Source organism: Perna viridis, chromosome 8, assembly GCF_037379345.1.
Source record: "Perna viridis isolate PV_CMFRI_1.1 ecotype Kerala chromosome 8, ASM3737934v1, whole genome shotgun sequence".
NCBI classification, from domain to species: Eukaryota; Metazoa; Mollusca; class Bivalvia; order Mytilida; family Mytilidae; genus Perna; species Perna viridis.
The window spans coordinates 19,845,340-19,865,865 of record NC_142452.1 but is presented as its reverse complement, the minus strand read 5'-3'; the positions used below and the strand labels follow the sequence as shown (position 1 = coordinate 19,865,865).

Sequence of the window (20,526 nt, the reverse complement as noted above, 5' to 3'; positions counted from 1 at the left end):
TGTAAATCAAGGGACAGATTATTATTGTTTCAGTCACATTTGTCATGATATTGAGATTTATAAAACAATTAGTATAGTTTATACAATACACATGTACTTTTGCAAAACAACACCTTATATATCTATGTCATTGGTATTCACCAAACCAGTTGTCAGACTTGTCTGACCCCAGATTATATTATTGCAGTGTTACAAATTTCAAAATCTCTTTTTAAAATTGCTGAAGCTTCATTCCTTGTACTGGTTATGGTTGAACATTTTGGTGATAGATTCAGCTTCAATAGATATTGTTTTGGAATACTTCTTGTAAACAACTTCCTTTGGATTTGAGGCTTCCTATGTATTTGATTCTAATGCTGCTTTTGACAGGTTAACTCCTTGAAACAACTGTACAGCACATTGAAACTTTATACGATAGTTAGTTTAGTGTTTTTAAATTTAAATAGCCACTTGGTTGATGCCACAACATGCTGGTTGACCAAAGATCCTTGGGTGTATTCACCAACCCATTAGTCAGAAATTTTTTTATTGAAATTTGTAATATATATATATATATATAAATCTTATATGTGAATAGCTACTTTGTAGTAAAAAGAAACAAATTTACCACTCAAAAACAATCAGATTCTCTTAGTTCACATCAACATAAATAAACAGGAATCTTCTTGTTAATCAGCCTTTCTTTAAGTCCGTTGTTCATTTGTAACAACAGATTTATGTTCAACATGTTTCAAGATGTCATTCATACGGTTTTACTTTAGTAAAAAAAATATATGCTTTGATTTGTATAATCATCTTTCAGGAAGGACAGGGAATGGTAAAGCCTGCATTTGACCCCCCCTCCCTGCAGGACTGGAAATTAGAAATTTGATTTGGAGAATTTTTTTCTGTTTAGAATATTAAATGAAAAACTTAGTTGCTTAGAACATTCAACCATGTTGATAAGCATTTCATCTTTCTATGATTGAAAATAAGATGTCCCAAATTTAACAAATCTTTGAATTTCTATTAAATATGCCAAAATGGGGCACTTTTGGAATATTTTGGCAATTTTTAGTGCCTCCCCAACTCTATAACTAAAGTTATTTGCCCTTGTAACAAACAAGTATACAAAAGATAAGATGAAGAACGGGGCAAAAGGAGAAAAGAGAAAAGGATTTGGAGAAAGGAGAAAAAAGGAGGAAGACAAGAGAGAAGGAGTAGGAGAAAGAAGAAAGGAGGTTAAGAAAGGAGAAAAGAGGTAGGAGAGAGGTGGAAGGGGAAGGAAGAAAGGAGTGAGAGAAAGGTGACAACTTCCCCATCCTTTCCCTTGTAGATAAAGCACAAAAAGTAATCAAAAATAGAGGAGTCTTCACTATCCTTTCTTTTTTACAGAATAATGGTGCTTGACAAAGGAGAAATCAAAGAATTTGATTCACCAGATAATCTGCTGAAGAAAACACATGGACTGTTTTTCCAACTTGCCAAAGATGCTGGGATTGTCTCTACATAAACATGATGCTAGTATTAACTTAAAATGCCATATAACCACCATGAATATCTAATAATTCTTAAGTGGTATAGTTATATTAGTGCATGCATAATACGTGTTACATTCATAATATAGTCTCAATATTTACATGACTATATTTAGACTGATCTTTTGTGGCATACTACTGTCATTCTGTTTGTCTGTCTGTCTGTCTTATTATAACTTAATAATATTTTGGAGGATTTTGATAAATTTTAATTTTGAGACTGTTTATCTTTATGGAAATTAAATCTTTTTTATTCATACCCTGTTTTTCCAAAGTTGATGTATATAGTGATTGGCGTATCTGTCCTTCCCTCTGCACTTCCATCCATACTTTTATGCAGAGGGCACTGTTTTCTTATCTACTACTCCTGCTGTGTCACTCAGTGGAACTGATATCATATGATGTGTCAGACTTATGGGACTTAAATTATAAATTTAACTTTATTACGTGTAACCATTTGGAGTGAAAATGATGAAAAAGCGATATCTTTCAACAGTTTTCACCCACCTTATAAATAATTTCAGTTGTGTTTGTGTAAATACATGTACATCTACTTTCATAAAAAGTTTACATTCCTTTCAGTGAATTGATGGTTGTTAACACAGGGTGATGTCTTTTTATGTATTATATTTCATATTACATTATTTGTATTTTGAATTTATAATTATTGAGTTATCCAATAATTTTGAGTGGTGAATTAAGTGTGTTAGTTATTGTTTGTTGATATTGTGAAATAAAATGTAGGATTCTTACTGAAAGTATTGCTACAAAATTACTCACATAACAGTAACAATAATTATACCCCCACTAAATAAGTGAGTGGTATATTGTAATCACCTTGTCTGTCCATCATTCTGTCCATCCCAATTATCATGGCTCCAATTGGAAGGATTTATTTCATATTTGGAGTTTGGCTTTATTTTGATTGGGCATGCATTATAATCAGTGTTGGGTGCTGTCTCATATCTAAACTTCTTGTACGAGTGTGGGTAAACCTAGCACAGTAACACATCCAACTTCATGTTTCTTTTCTTGTTTTATTTAAATTTATTTTTAACCAATTTGAAATAATTTAGAAAAATGGCTTGTAAAGTACACCTTATGATGATGAATTAGATCTGTAACATGTGGTATAATTGTATTTTTACATTTCTCTTCTATTTTAAGTTTACCTATCACTTGTTATTGATCTGTATTGTTTAATGTGATGTTATATCATAATAAGCATGGCTACACAATATGTTAACTTCAAATTCCTGTGTTAAATGGTTCTTTTTCTGTGTCTGAAATTGTGCTGAAATGTTCTTGGCCATACTGTTAAGTGTACACACATACAAGCACTTATTACAGCATCATTTACCTTTCACGTGCGTTTGTGATTCGACAGCCCACTTTGATCACAGATTTATTTTCTGAAATCTCTGCTGTGTAAACTGTGTAAATTGAGTATAATTGATTCCACATCAATTGATTTAACTTTTCTGTAAAGAAATGGTGCAGTAATGTGTAATGCTGAAATCTTTACCTCATTTGATATGATACCGCCTTCTGATATTTATCTGAACATGTTTCAAGACAGATTAAGATATACTTTGAGGTCAAATAGATCCTTGAAAATTGATAGTAAAGAAACTTTACTTGCTCAACAAAATAGTTATACCTTAAGGAGGTAGACCTAGGGTAAGGGACATAACTCTTGAAATCAGTGATATGTCTGCATCATATTCAATTTCACCTGAAAGCCCTTCAAGCTTTCATTTAAAATATAATGAAAAAAATCCAAGTTATTTTGATGTTTATATGAAATTGATGTAAAATATTTAATACAAACATTCTAATGGTTTGTAAGAGCTGGATCCCTTACCTTAGGTCAACCTCCTTGATGACTTTCTTAAAATTTGCAAAACCTGGAAGAGTATTCTTTAAATACAATGTATAGTAACTGTACAAATATAATTCTATGTAATCCTTTGATATTTTTAGAGCCTATGTTTAATTACTCTTACTTCATAAAGTCTTTTTGTGTGTAAGTAGGCTGTGATATTTCATTTCATTTAAGCAATCATATCCATTTTTACTTTACTTTTAGCTAATTTGCATAATCTTAAGTTTTTGACTATTTAGTGCTTCTCTAAAGTTGACAAGAACTTAATATTAATGATAATGTCAATAAATTACTAAATATATAGATTTGTATTAGTTAATAACAAAGTCGAATAATTCAGACTAGAAATGAGGAAAAAAAACCTTGCAAGTACTTTGTCCTTTATGTACTGACTTAACAGTATGATCAGTAATAGTATTCACTGAAAATGGAGAGCTTTTTGTTTATGAAGAAATATATTTTATGAAATTTCACACTTTATAATCATAATTATTTTTAGTTTGCTTCCCATTAAACTTAAAATAAGTGTGTTATATTATAAATGTGTAAATCATAATTAATGAAAAGATTGAAATAATCTCAAGAAAGAGTAAATTAATGTGACAAAAGTAATCATATGTATTTGATTACATTTTTACCCTATGAAATCATGACATGATTAATTACAATTGAAAATAATCATCCCCAATTCTGGATATTGGGGTTAGGGTTCCAAGGGTAAAACATGTTTTATGAACATGGAACCATTGGACATGGTTTTTTTTTGGTCAATAAGCTGTTTTAAAATTATATTTTATTTTTACTTAATGTCGAAACAAATATGCAAGTCGAAAAACCTGTGAATTTTTATGTTAAATTTAATGATAAAATGGTATCTGATTTCAGTATACATGAGTACAAGTCTTTGAACCAGGCATACATATTAGAAACCAAGCAATCTAACAAAAGTAATTTATCCCTATTTGAAATGGCCACTTTTTGATCTCTGCATTACTGGAAATTTTAAACAATTCTTTTACAAAGTTACAATGTATCTGCACGTGAAAGATTTAGTTGCAGTGCATTTCAATGAAATTATAACTTGTTACCTAGTTGTCTTTATTCCTTGATTCTGTTTGTACAAATAGTCAAACTTCACTGTCAAAGTGGTGAATAGTTAAACTTCACTGTCAAAGTGGCGAATACTCAAACTTCACTGTCAAAGTGGTGAGTAGTCGAACTTCACTGTCAAAGTGGTGAGTTGTTTTATATCATGTCTTACTCACTGCCTGATTGTTAAAGAGACCTGGGTAAAAAAACTCATCAAGTCACACAAAGAGACAATGGATGTATTTTTTGTTGTCTTTTGTTGATAACATACCATTAAACTGTTTCTTTATTGATTTACCAACTGGGAATGTAATGTTTTGTACTTTGTGATAGAATAAACATTTAGGATTGCCATGCACATATATAAAGATTGAAACTGATATCTGTTCTAATTTGTCTGAATTGTTGTTTTTATTGTGAAGCATGGTCTAGTTTTGCATAATATTTCAATTATTTTTATTTTGTCATTCTTTAAATATTCTATGAATCATGAATTAAATATTTAGAATGATAATGTATTTTGATCAGAATGCTAATTGAAAACATAATGTAACAATGTGCCATAAATATGCATACTTATATACTAAACCTTATATTTATGACAGACAGACAATAGGTCTGGGTCAATTTATTTAAGTGATAAAATATTTTTTGAATAAAAAGTATTTATGTGCGTTTATTTTTTTTCAAAAAGTAATGGAAATGCAGGATAACTTTATTTTCATAGGTCATTGTTGATATCCAAAAATTCTGTCCAAAAACATCTGCTTGATCCAATCATAATGATAAGGAATAAACATGCTTGATTTTAAAAAAAAAAAATACTCAACTATCAAGCTGAAGCTTAGGCAAGCTAATAATTAGCATTTTGTGATTATGAATTGTAAAAAGCACTCTTTACCCATTTTTGACAATTTTGCCTAGGGATATTTAAAAAAAATAAGTACAGGTAGACTTGTTTGCTGTTAGAGTGGATATACTGAATATGTCAAAGAGACAACAAGCCCACCGGGAGGGAAAATGTCAGCTTTATCACACTTTATATGATATGGCTAATTACCTTTGATGTTTTTCTTTATAATACCATCATAATTTGTTGTTATTATTATTGTTGACTGATTTAACATTTGTATAGATCTGTTTTATACTAATTTGTACTTCAATAAATGAAATTGTTTTCATATTTTTCATTGGTTTTTGGTCAGTTAATTAATTGATGTCTTCTATAGATACCAGAGATATAGATTAAGCTAGTCAACGGAGACAACACAAAAAAAAATGTATAAATTGAAACTGAGAGAATACCAAAAGAAACCACGTGTAAACGAGTCTTGAACTGCACCTAGAACTTAAAACTAAACTTTAGAATTTCGGTTCTCAGTTCGTAGTTGTACCGTCATGCAAAGTAGCCAATAATATTGTGAAGTAAATACTTTATAAATGTAAAAGAATCAGGTTTTGAATTCTTCTACCTTCCAAGCCAAGTACTCAACAGAGAGTCGAATAGTAAACAATTACATTACTGAAACAGATAAGCTAAATTGCCCCGCTGAACATCGTAAAGTCCCTACCATGTTTTGGTTACCTAAATTACACAAGAATCCCTTATATTCCGTTTCATCTCAGCGTCCAGTAAGTGAACTACAACTAAAATTTCTGCCATTTCAACCAGTAATCTCACCAAATTATAGGAACTAATTATAAATTATTGTACCACACCTTACACCACACTCCCGTATAACCTCATTAAAGAGAAATTTTCTTATTTTATCAAATAGAGTTTCGATAAAACATGTCAAAATTATATTTAATGTAGTGAAAGAAGGTAATTTTTCTTAGACGAACAAAACAAATATAAAAATTGTATGTGCTGGACTTGTGAGGATTTGCTTAATTCAGTCAATTTTCTTCTTGACAACATTTATATCCGTACCGTCGAATTTATCGACAGGTTGTAGGAATTCCGATTGGCACAAACTGCAGCAGATCTATTCCTCAATTGTTATGAATCTCACTTAATCGCAAAACTCCATTAATATCCTTCCAAATCTGATTTAATAGACAAATCTCATGATAGTAATAGCTACCGTGATGGTATTTTTACGCTGAATAATCCTGACTTGTTCAAGTACACTGACATTTACCTTAAAGATTTTAACTTTAAATAAAGCTAATAAAATTAATTGTCTGTTTCTGAAGTTAAATGTTTTCATTCCATTTCACAAGGTAAACTTAAAACTAAACTTTGCAACAAACGGGACAATTTCTCGTTTCCAATTTCTTATTTTTCCTTCCTTGACAGGGTCGTTTCTTTGGCTCCTTCATACGGTGTATACATTTCTCAACTAGTTCTATATGCCCGTGTTTGTAGCGAAGTTTTATATTTTAATAAACAAAATCTCTGTATTACGGTAAATTGATGAGTCCAGGTTTTCGTCACCATAAATTAGTTATTAGTTTTACTAAATTCTTCCATAAATATAAAGATTTGATGCTATAAAGTTTTGTTGTACCGGCCGTAGTGTAATCCAAAATGGGATTTTATATCCTTGTTTTTAGGGTAATATAACAAATAAAGCTCAGAATCCTTGTAGTCTAAACAATTTGAAGAAATTTAACCATATCATCGTAAAATCTTGGAATAATGTTTTTATAGTCTCTAATATTGGCTCTCTTTTTAATGAATTAGATATAAATTAGTTTCATACAAAGGTATGAAATTAGTATGCCGATAGCCTTTAAAAAATAACAAATCCCGCTTTATTTGAACGTTAACGTTATTGCTTTTTATTTTGGCATTTGCACGAAGAACTTGTTGTACTTAAACATTTTATGATATATTTTCATTAAATCCTATTGGACATGTTTTTTGTGATATTTTTGTTTGAGTAAATTTGATGTGCCAATATGTTTTTCTTTTATTTTGAATTGGCTTACAAAAAAAGCGGGTACTCTTTCGAGGTTGGTACAACTTATTGCCTTTTGTCCTATTTGTTAAGATGTATATTCTGTATCGATCTCATGAGTTAAATCCATACTCGACAAATTTTTATAGTTCGTTATATATGACCTTGACTGTTTGTTTTTGGTTGCGCTCCCTTCATAAAAGTTACACTGTAAAATACACGATATTTGACAATGATCTGATAAATCTGTTTGTGAAGGTTTTACAGTTAAGAATGTAACATTTTGCATGAAGTAAATGAACCATTTAGGTTACATGAAGTTCTACCATTAAGTATTCTAAGCCCAGATGAAACAAAAACTGACAAGAGTTGTCTCCCCTGTTATTAACAAAGCTAAATTATATGCGCCATATACATAGTCATCATGAGGGGGATATATTTATCGGAATCGTTAAAAATGTAGTCTGGGTTATCAGAAGTTCTTGCGTTTATGTCACCGGCAAGAATAATACTTCCTTCTTTTAAGTATTTTTCAATATCCTTTGCAATAAGGTCAAGCATATATTAGTCTAGGTTTTTGGTAAATGAACTATTTTCAGGTGGGTAGTACAAGAAACACATAAGAACATTGTCTTCCATACCAAATATCTTTATCGATTTTTATAAAATCATTTGTTTCATGGGGGAAGCAATTTAACTCCTGGTCTTATAGACCCTCTAGTATAAACAGAGATACCGGCAGATCGTTTGTCCGTGCGTTTATTCTAATGTACAGAGCAAGGGAATTCTAATAGACCTAAACAATCATTGAGATCACAGTGTGTCTCCTGTAAACAAAAAAATGTCATCATCTGTGATGTTTTGTATAAATTTCGGACATGGAAACTTGTTCAAACCTTTACATTTGAAATCACTGATATTCCACGAAGTTATTCTTAGGCAGTTTTGATACATGGATGTTTACAAAATATCAGTATACACATTTCCAAGTTTTTAATAAAAATGTTTCCAAATGTTGAGAGGAAAGTGATAATATATACAATTTTTATCTATATTTCAATAGTGAAGATACGGAGTTTTAAACATGTCATTTTAGGATCGACTTTTTTGTACTATTTTAAATTTGGTCTTTCCATGAATTGATGGATGCATGAAGGACGTCGACCTTTGAATTAATTCGTTGTGTTTCTGACTTAATAGCTTTATCTAGAAGTTTGTTAATAGTATCACTATTCCGTAAAACTTGACTTTCCTGTGAAGGAACCTGTTGTGCACAATGAAATCTGATTTGTTCAACGTATCGTAGTTTTCCTGTCCTCTTTCGTTTACTCTGGACATGACTTTTAATGAGCAAATCGGCTAGTGTTTCTAGAAAAGCAGAGGACGCTTACCCTACTGGAACACCAGCAGCTGGTCCATGCTCCTAGATTTTATTGAGCTTAAGTTGCTCATTTAATTTTGTTACTTTGTATGTATTATTTTGGTTATTTTATGTTTTTGTTATGTGTGTCTTTTTCCCATATCTGGTCTTTTTACATTGATTACATTGTTTTGTTTTCCGCTAAAATATTGGTGCCATAGATTACTATTACATTTCTGCCTTCAACTACTATTGTATTGTAACTTGTTTCAGTTCATTTTGTTGCTCTATAATAATGTTGACAGGCCAAAGTTTAGTATAATTTATCGACTCATTACTACCTAAGATTGAGTTTAGTACCTTTCCGAGTGAAATTTAATATTTCGTTTCATCATCATAACTATCAAGTTCTATTAACAACTGTAGAGGATAATTGTCGATGACGGTATTTCAGCAGAGTGTTCATATTTTTTTGCATATTTCTGCCAAAAACTGTGCAAAAATTTAAAACAATTTTCCCAAAGAGGGGGCGGTATGAACCCTTGAAACATCCATTTGATTCCTACCAGTCTGACATTATGACTGTCACGACAAGGCACAATCAAAAGTATAGGTTTCATAATGAGTAAAAGTTGAATATCACAAAATATCAACTGTAGTTATCTTATATCAAAATCAGAAACGAGCACGGACTTTGTTTATATGGTGTTAAAATTCAGTTGATATTTTGCGATATTCAAATTTCACGAGTCATAAATCCTTTTACTCTGTAATTCTTTAGGAATATTTTGGCCGCTATATATTCGACATCTTCTAGTGATTATCCATCAATCACGTCAACACTGGTGTCTGTAGAACGAGAACTAGAAACGCCAAAAACGTCGCTTTTGACTTAACAGGTTTATAGAAAATAATTCAAAATCACACGTTAATATATCGCAACACCGATTTTTTTTCATATCACTTATTCGAATCATTGGTGTGCTTACACAAATATCCAAGACGTCAAAGAAGTAGACAAAACGACCAAATTAGATAGAGAAATAAAAAAAATATAAACGCTAATTGTGTATTTGATTTATCATATTTTGACTAACTTAAACGTTCATTATATATACTTTGTTTTACTCAACACAAACATGTCTAAGACACTCTTCAGGTTATTGCACCAATGCATTAGTAGTTTCGAATGTCTATGGCAACACGCTTTTCTTTGAGGTTGAAACAAGTTTAGTTAATGCATAACTTTCGGGCGAATTTATAGTGTTTTGGTTTAGAGCAAGGAACACAAGAAATATGTTTCATGATATTGGGAGCTCAGGCTTTTCCAATAACGTAGCATATAATGGAGATTTACAAGTAAAAAAGAAGGAATAAGACGTCGAGTAAGATTCACTGTTGAATGGCACATCAATCTACAGACTGTTAACTATTTGATGACATCTAGAAATGTTGTCCTTGCACACAGTAGGATTCGAACAACAACAATTTGCCTGAATGTTTTTTCCTTGAAGATAAAAGTGTCTATCTAATACTTTAACATTACCAATCTGCCATTTAACGTGCGTTGAATAAAGATTTTTAATGCATAAAACAAATTGAAGAAAAAAAACGATTGATAACAACATTTTAAAAATACTTGACGGAAATATGCAACATGTGGAATCTTGGATCATTTCTTGACTGTAACTTTTTGTATTCGATTAGGCATGTAGTTTTGTATCATTTCTAAATAAAGCGCATTAATATCTATTGCTCATCTCTACAGCGTACACACAAGTAGAGTGGGCATTGGTCTAGTATACTTGAGTATTGAATAAAAACACGGCTATAAAACAAATTATTTCTCTGAAGTCTCCAAATAATAGTATATCCTGAATCTAAGAAATGGTCTTTAAGTAAACTAAAAAGCCATAAAAATAATCCACGGTAACAAAAAGATTGCAATCATTCAAACTAGACTAAACATTATATAAAGAAACAAAGCCATATTTCAATTATGATTTATTTAATTATTAATGTATTTTTTATTTTATGAATATTTTTAAATAACTTTTTAAATTAGTATTCTTCAGATAGATAATACCTCATATTTCATGTAAAAGGATATTCACAGTTTTTCTCGAAAATGACCATGAATGAACTTCAGAATTTGATTTTGAATTAATTGAGCAATAATAAAGACAATGTTTGGCGACATTTTATATGGATTCTGTAAGAATGGTAAATAAGATTTCTTAAAGTTTTATATAAAGAACAGTTATTTGGCATTCTTTCATATTTCAAAGAGAAAATGGAAGTTGCCCTTTTCTTGTAATGTTAAAAAGCTAAAACTAACTTCACATTTCTATAAAACAGCCAATTATTTCACCTTTAAAAAAACTTCCCACCAATTCTCCCCCTTTGAAAAGGGCTTTTTCCACTTTATAGTTGCAATTTAACCAAACAAATTCAAATGTAAAAAATTCTTTAAACATTTTTTAAACACATTATTTTTCCATCATTTAAACACTAGTAGTTAATATATATATATATATGTCCGCATGATTTTACAAGATGACAGAAAAGAAGGCTATGTGTTATAAGTACTATCTACCTTGATAAACTAGTCAAGATTAGTAAATAAATGCATTTGTTCATAAATGGTAGTTTGAGAAAATTCGCAACGTTTTCGGATTTGCGAATGTCAGAAAAAGGTTCATAGTAAAATGATAAGAAATAACAATACGTGCTGCTTCATTCCTAGAGTGAGAAATAGAACTGCTTATATTCAACAAAGCAGAAAGTTGTATAACTAGAATTGAAGAAAGGTTACATGAAATTTACTTTACATGGAATATTTAAGCATTTATTCATGATACGTTAAACTCAATTTTTATGTGATGTACTGCTTGTAATAAATAACATTTTACATGGGAAAATGAATTGAGAAGGTAATCATTAATATACCAGGTATATTAACCGAATAGCATATTCTTCTTCGTCATTCTTTAGCATTTAAAAAAAATGACGAATATGGGTCATTCTGTTTGAATGAATTAAAACAAATTTAATATTTATACAATCTTCTCTGCAGACCTAAAACTACTTCCTAGGTTATTCCATATATCCCTCTGCTATCTTAAAGCCTCTGTTACCACGGAAATATCCACACGAAATAACGACCACTAATTACTAGTATTACAAATCTGCCGTTTTAGATAAACTATGATAATTTACATAACAAGGCGTAGTATAGTACTGAGTTTGTCAGAGGTTGTAACATGAATATGATTTTACAAAAGAGGTCTGTCCTTGTTCAGTTCATGTTCACAGACCAGGGCTCCTTGTAATATATAGACATTTCAAAATGAAATTATGGACACTGCCGTATAAAACATACTGATACCAACTCAACTCTCAAAGCATTTTGAAATTAATGAAAAATACTCAAATGAAAATATTTTATTTATATTGATCAGAACATTGCATTTGTTTTTGTTTTATTCAGTGAAAACAGCTGTCAGTATTTCTAATCGATGTTCAACTGGTGTTTTCATTACTTTCCATAAAGGAAAATTGTCAGTAATATATTACCAATGCGGACAAAGATGTTGAGATATACTATAATTACTGTAATATACATTGTCGTCACTAAGAATGCTTCAGGTAGGAATTTTCTTTTGAACATCTGTTCTTTTGCGAATATGACAAAACATTTATACAAGTTTATGTTTGTATATGACTTTCTATATAAAAAAATATACATACATTTTATTTTTTTTTTTTTTTTTGGGGGGGGAGGGGTGGCATCGTTTTTTTTTTCAAATGTAAATTATATTAAACTACAAATATACAATATACCTTAGATGATTAATTGTGTTGTTTGAAAAATTGTTTACATATTTCGTTCATTATAGTCTTAAAAATGAAACACTATGTAAGTTAAACTTTGCATGCCTATATTTTGATTACATATTATAGATTCAAAGACATCCCGCCAATAACCAAGTTCAAACAGTCGAAACTTATAAATATTTTTCCAACATCCGTATTTTGAAGGCTCTCTTGTTTGGATCTGTTCATAAATTATCGACACATTTTTACATTTAAAACCTTTCAAATATTATTTAAATACATGAATATGTATTTCAGCATTGTGGGGGTATAATCACCAATACAGACAACCTTACCATAGTGACTATAGACGATTTTATTACAGCAGTTATAGACCTTACAGGCTGAATAAATGGTATTGGATGCTGCCTTATGGATGGCACATCTACAACCAAAAACATGTCAATCATGCCACGTCGAGAACGTGTCCATCTTGTCCTCAATGTACTACATGTGCCAGTAAAACAACAACGGTGACTTGTCCGGCCTGTCCAACATGTTCAAGCTCAACGTATTGCTCACCTTGTGACAGTTCAACAACTTCCACAACCTGCCCAACTTGCCCAACTTGCCCATCATGTACTGATGTGACAACAACATCTTGTCAGACTAGCCAAACATTTTCTTCTTGCATCAATGAAAACATAAATTTGAGAAACGAAATTTCTACAAAAGAGAAAGAGCTCTCATCAGCAAAAGAACAATTAGTGATAGCAAATGATCAATTAGCAACTTTCAGATATTGTTCACTAATACTAAACCGGAATGTATGTGACAGCGATGAAAAATGTATATTTATAAACAACTGTCGTCCCAAATGATTTTAAGTTCCAAAATAGCTTGTCTCTTTTATGGTCAGGCTGTGGCGAAGATAGTCTGATAAAATTATCATTTTGAAAGTGAAATGTCATTGTTTATCTTTAAATATAAAACAGATGTCAATCACGTATTTTGTATCTTTATTCAAATAAAGATAGTAAATGTGAAATTTACCAAAATAGTTTTTTTGAAAATTGATTACGGAACATGTTTAACATGTTCATACGGGTTATAAGACCAATTAAAAGGAGTACATCTTACATGCGAATATCCTTAGTACAATATAGTGTTCCCGTAGTTATCGAGAACTGATCATATATAAGTTTTGACATACGTATCTATAAGATTATGTTAGATAAACAGATATAAATTTCTGAATCACTTTTGTTTTTGTTTTTTCTCTTGGTTTTGGTCAAGACTTTTCAACGCACATCAGTAGTAATTATATCTTGTAAATTTGGTAGTTACGTGCACATTTTTCACTTGTTCTTTGGTTAAGGTACACAAATGCCATCAATAAAAACCTGCACAAAACAAAACAAAAACAAAACAAAAACAAAGCAAAACAAACAAACAAACACAACGTATGTAATAAGTTTCTTAGGACTCTCAAATGTATAATGTTTAAAATTTAAACTTAGTAGAGTATCAGTTATGACAAAAAAAAAACCAAAAAACAAAAAACAAAAAAAAAAAACAAAAAAACAAAACAAAACAAAACTTTTTAGACATACGACATTGTCACATCGTGAGGCATGTATGACCCTAGCTATATGATGTAGTTTATTTTTGTCCAAGTGAATATTATCGTGACAAAATTAATATAACTAGAGAATGCAAATGAAAGTTAATGGGTAGAATAAATATTTGAGATGCCAGTACAGCTTGTGATTAAAATATAATACAAAATACTTTAATGAATATCAAAACAAATTAAACATTTGACCTCGAGTAATGTATACCGAGAAAAGGTGTGGTCTATATGTCAAAGAGAAAACAAACCCTACCGGGATGAAATGTTATACCCATTTTTTATTTGTATTGTTATTGTATTAAACATCGTAAATGTTATAAACAGTACGACAGCATTTTCAATTGATACTTCATGACGTTTTTCGATAAAAAAATATAGTTCATTTAAACTACAGAAACAAACTTCATAAAATATATGAACTCAATTTAAACAAGATAAAATATGGTATAAATATTTTAAAGCAATTAAATCTTACAAAAAAGATAATCAAAAACATCTACGTTGAATCATTTTTTTCGTGTATTTTTATAGATACATGCCATTCACAGATACAAAGCATCACAAGCAGCATTTGGGAAAGAGTTAAAAAAAAACAGGTCTAAAGTATATACAAGTTACCTTAATATATTATAGTGTTAATATTTTAACCAATGTAACTCATTTTCAGCACTATATGGAACATACAAAATACAGAAAATTATAAAGGAAATAAATTGTAAGCATTAACTGCAAAGCATATCAAAACAAGTTAGTTCATATTTCTGAGCAACTACTTAAAATAAGTATCTTAAAATATCTACCTTTAAATGTCCGCACCAATAAGAGTAATCCAGGGAACCAAGGTTATAGCGGTAATCAAAAGAATGTAATCCAGGGACAAATACCAGACATGGAAAACAGACATACACAACAAAACACATAAAGGAACTAAAATCATACACACAAAGTAACAAAAAAGCAAATGAACAACTCGGACTCCACTAAAAACTGGGAGCATGGACCATGTAATGATTTAGAAGCCTTATATCCCTAGCAATTCTACTCAAAGATCCCTTTAAAGTTTAAAGACGGATATAAACAAGTCTAGAAAATTGTTGACAGAAAGAGTAATGAAGGGAACCAAGGTTCTAGCAGAAATCAAAAGAATGTAACCCAAGGGCAAAGACCAGACATGGAAAACAGACAAACACAACAAGAACTTAAAGTAACAAAAAATAATACAAACAAAGTAACAACAGTTAATAAGAAACTCGGATTCGAAATTTTCAACAAATTCCTGCAACTAGCCTTTATTTAATTATACCTATTAAACCTTCTCTCACAATCACCAGCGTACATAACAGAAAGGAAACTAAAAAGGTTTGGATAATCACGTAAAAAAAAGGTCTTAGACAGTAAAGGAAACAATGCAGCACCCATCTGAAAACCTTTGAATCCAGCTAGAACATGTTGCAACATCAGCCACACCTCTCTGAGATGGGCATTACTGATTAAAGCTTTGTGATCACCTTTTTCCTGAGAAATGACATCAGTCGAGATCAAAATAAAAAAAAAAGATATTACACATGCCCAAATCACAAAAAAGACACAAAAGAACAGCCCAAAGACAATTTAAATGACTGTAGGGGTAATTTAAGCGAGAACACATCAAATAAGATATCTGTCGGATGGGAAATAGAAACATTGATATCAAACGTGTTCTATCATCAGCCACATATATCACCTGACAAGACAATTTTAGTTAATTGAGTGCTTAATTTGCGAGGGCATAACATTACATGATGAGACAAATAACCAGGCTTTTACCTTCACACTGGAACTAGGAAATTATGAAACAACAGACGTGGATCAGATGAAGTTGTTTTGTATTTATTACACCAAATGATGTTTTGTATGAAATTGAAAAAGGTGCATGATGTACTTATACTTTTGGGAGTAAATCTGTTAGACAAGACTTGTTAAATACTTTTGATGATGTTTAAAGTTATCCGAAATACATTCCTTCTAGAACCTGTATGGGATTCAGATAGATCCTTGGATATGATAAGAACCATTTCATTGAATGCGTAAAAATAAAAAGCGCAGTAGTATACGACTGCAGCATGAACTCTTTTAAATGAGGGTAAGCTTGGACACGTACATAAATTATTTTTTTACCCTTTTAAGTATAGAGACTTATACCGTATTTTTTCAGTTATGTCCTTTCAAAATTCTATTTAATGTCTGTATTACTTATAGAAACATAATAACAGAAAGCATGCGTGTATATCTTTTTCAAAGCTGACGAGATATTTACCTGATTTCAACCACTGATACTCAGCTTCTGTGCTTTTATTTAAAAATCTTCACATCTTTCTTGTATCCTACACAACAATTCAGCAAAATGAATGATGGTATCAAAAAACGTTGTATAATGGCTCATGCGATAAAATATCTCATTTTAGCGACAAGTAACAAATTGTGCCCTTCGTGTGGTGGAACCAAGTAGATGCAAATCAGTTCGTTAACAAACTTTTAGATGACAAAGACATGGCATCGTTAAGTTTATTTCAAGAACCAACTAGAAGTTGGTTTCTGTTATTTGATTCTTACAAGAAGAAATATCCACAGCTGACACAGAATGCTTTTAAGCAAAGATTGAAATCTCAAATATCACAATATTAAAAATACAACAACAACCGGTCAAATCAGGAGATATGAACCTTGCACCCAGAAGCTAGACATAGGAGAGATAGACCTAACGGAAACAGCTATTATTCGGTTAGCCATCAGAGATCAAAAAGGTAATTCAACTGACAGACAATCAATACAACCAATAGAACAGCAAATCGCAGAAAACGAGGACACCACATTCAAAATTAGGTTCCTCATAATTAAAGCAACTGGGAACCACAAGACTAGGGATACCATAAATGCCTGCAGTCAGTGCCAAATTGACAACAATCACCAATTTTGTAAATGTTTACTACTTTGTTGGCTATTACATAGAACAAAAAGGCCTGGACTATTGATAATATTTATGGTATACCACATTTTAAAACTGCCAGAAACGTTTTCCTTCACTGCAAATATAGTAATTGGGCAAACAAAAGTACAGTAAATAAAACGTTACATATTCAGCTTGGATGTACTACGGTGGTGGATTACAAATATACCAACTTTTATTATATAACGCAACAGTTTTGAGTGATTGTCAAAACTTTGTTAAGCGAAATATTAAAATAAAGTAATTTGTTAGGTGAATTTTTGTCTGTTAAGATTCAGATGCGGTCTTTCTGTAACCATGCTAATTTATCTTTCAAATGGGAAAAAGTTTCACAGAAAACAATCGGCCAGTTTTCGAACATATGGAATTGTGCACGTCTACCAACTTAAAAACTCAAAAAGTCAAACAAAATACATGATGTTTTATTTCAAACGCAACGTGTTATACATGTACTAAATCATATGTCCAGAAAACATGGAGTTATAATGTCCAAATATGTTGGAGGCGTAGTTATTTTTCATGTAAACAGTATCACCTTTTTTCAGGCTTAGCACAGCAGACAGCGCCCCAGTAGCATGCTTCACACCGTCTGTACCGAATCCTCTACAAACAATAATGTTATTTTTCATGAGATTTATATGTATCTTTTTGCGATATCCCGTTACAAAACTGGCTGAAAACTGATATTCGCCATCTTGTGGAGCTGTAAATTTGCCAGTATTTTTATTGAAACAGTTACCAATATTGGTTACGACTCTGGTAAACTTCATCACATAGTGATATCCAAGGTGAAATTTGCGATATGGAACGTATACAGCCATAAATGCTGGCTTAGCCTCTGGTTCTTCGTAGCTGTCATCCCTGGAAAAAAATTATTTATCAAAAATTTAATTACAATGAAAAGATAAAAAGTGAAGTAAAGTACGTAGCTTCATAAGCCTCTGAATATTCAAACTAAAAATCACAATATTTTTGAGTTGAAGTAAAATACTGTATAATATCTAGAAGAAACTGTCTTAATCATGTAGTGTTAAGCAAGTAAATAATCATATTAAAATAAAGAAACAAAAATATATGGAAATTAACTTTCTAACCTGGTTTGAATACATAGTACTGAAAGGTTCATTAAAACAATTGCATATTATTTAATTAGCGGATAAGACTGATCGAGAACCCTTGGTTAGATAGTGCAGCTAAAGTGATATACACACAAACCATAAGACGACCACCCATAGGTTCAACTACAATTAAGATTGATTGATTGGTATTTAACGTCCAAATTGCAATATTTCAGCCTCATCCGGGCGATGAACTTGAAATAATGATGAAATGAAAGTTGGGATGGGACACAAAGCAAATTGAGAGAAGTGTGTAGGGTCGAGCAATTTTGCTTCCTAGAGCAAAGCCGAGGTTCCTACTCTGTCGAAAACTATAGTAGGGTTATTCAACGTGCGAGGAAGGTGGATTTTTCCTAACAGGGTGAACCACTACGGTTTGCTATCAAGGTTTCCGTATTATGGCCTGACGACCCCACCATGTACACGTAACATGCCTGAGATGTCCCATTCCATCACCTGAGGCACAACCCAGTTATTCTGTGGGCAGAGCGCCCTGACCCCCGGCCATGAACCTTTTGCATGGTGCTGCTGGAGGCTTATTATTTTGACATCCGGACCCGCAGGTGTTCAAAAAATGAGGTTCATGGAGTTGTTCGGCCATGCATCATCAGTAATGCCTGTTTTTCTTTCCATTTTTATTGTTAAATTGGTTACATTCTGTTTATTTCTTTTATATTTTGTATTTCTGCTTGTAAATATGCTTCTAAATCCTAGTATTTCTTCATTTTCAATGGCGGTCATCTTAAAATCAGGATAAAAAAGAGGATGTCTTTGGAAATTTGAAATGTGCATAATTATCGTATAGCAAGCCGCAGTCCGATTTTTTTAAAAATGAATGCTTACAGTAAGTAGTTGTCTTTGTAAGAATCATACAAAATCTGATAAATGCTATACATTTAAAAAAAACTACATATTTTTATTTTTGAAATAACGTTGTTTTATGGACCTATGTAATGAAATGTGTAATTGTTCATTCCAATCTGTCTGCTCTTGGGAGATAATCAACTTTGGAAATTCAATAGATTCTATTGTATTTCAGTATTATTTACAGAGTTATCTCCCTTAATTTTGAAATTTATAAGTTTTATTTCATAAGAACATAGGTTATATGAAAAAACGAATGTTAATTTCTGTTAACAATGGCAATTTAAACAAAATATCGAAAATACAAATATGTAGACTTTTCACCCATGAATCACATTTTTAGCTAGAGTGTTACTGAAAATGATTGGTTTATAGGGATGCATGTTATTTTCTAAGTGTTTTTGTTAATCTCTATTTATTTTTCTTTCATGGCCTATTTATTTTACGACAATCTTAGGCCTGCACTGCGGTCATTTCTTTCAATATTGCACATGGACCTGCACGGGTCTTCAAAGACAACGAAAGATAAGTGGGGAATTGTCCGAAAATTTCGATCTCATCTGTAGGTGACACAAAGCTAAAGTATTTAAATGACATAAAATTACTTGGAAATAATTGAGTACGAGGAGAGGATGCGCGGATAATAGTTTTCCATGCTATGATATTTGAAAAAAAAATGAGTACAAAGTGGGAATTTGCCGAAAAGACGCATCCCGCCCTAAAGATTAGATGAGCTAAGGTAATACCGAATGAATATCGTGAAATGACAAAATATTAAATTAATCAGAATGAATATATGAACATTATATCATAATTGATTTTGATTAAGAAAACAACATATCGACATTTGATTACATTTACGGAGAAAGTAGAGATCTTTTGGAAAATATTTTGAGAAGGTAATTAAACAAAACCAACAATGAATAATGAAAACTGGAAATTTCCTCCCTACCTTTTGTCATATTCATAGCCATATGAAAGACTTGAAAAGCTGTACAGTACAGTCACAAACAGAAACGCTCGTATCATGTTTGTCGGACACTTCAAAAATTTACTTTCAAGGAGATTTTGTACTTATATAAGTGTGAAAAGTAATTTTTGCACTGATGCATAAAAAATGTATGTATTATATATGTTTAGGTATGAATTTCCTACAATGCTATTGTAAACATCTGCTTTAAAATAATCGGATTAGGTTCCGAACTCACTTGACTTAATGTGTGTATTTTGAATCATGCGTTTTCACTTTTTGCTCTCCCACACCAACTTAAGTCGTCACGTGTTATTAGGTGTGAATGTTTGTCCCAAATTGTTTATTTTCTGTGTTTTCATTTTCGATTAAAAGTTCGGTA

The 20,526-nt window shown here is 31.2% G+C and overlaps 2 protein-coding genes across 2 annotated transcripts in view; one reads left to right on the top strand and one right to left on the bottom strand.

The window, feature by feature from the left end:
• The window catches only part of LOC148609689 (multidrug resistance-associated protein 1-like), a 46,139-nt gene extending 40,465 nt beyond the window's left edge, over positions 1-5,674 (top strand). The window contains exon 30 of the mRNA XM_088540797.1: positions 1,375-5,674. Coding sequence (XP_088396923.1) covers positions 1,375-1,492 — 118 coding nt within the window. The 3' untranslated portion in view covers positions 1,493-5,674. The remainder of the gene's footprint in view (positions 1-1,374) is intronic.
• An 11,919-nt stretch (positions 5,675-17,593) lies between these two features.
• LOC148609688 (complement C1q-like protein 3) lies at positions 17,594-20,237 on the bottom strand. Its single transcript, XM_088541150.1, has 2 exons — positions 20,127-20,237; positions 17,594-18,053 (listed from the first exon to the last, which is right to left on the bottom strand). The coding sequence occupies exons 1-2, from the start codon at positions 20,201-20,203 to the stop codon at positions 17,645-17,647; spliced, it is 486 nt and encodes a 161-aa protein (XP_088397276.1). The 5' UTR covers positions 20,204-20,237; the 3' UTR covers positions 17,594-17,644.
• Between the last annotated feature and the right edge of the window lie 289 nt (positions 20,238-20,526).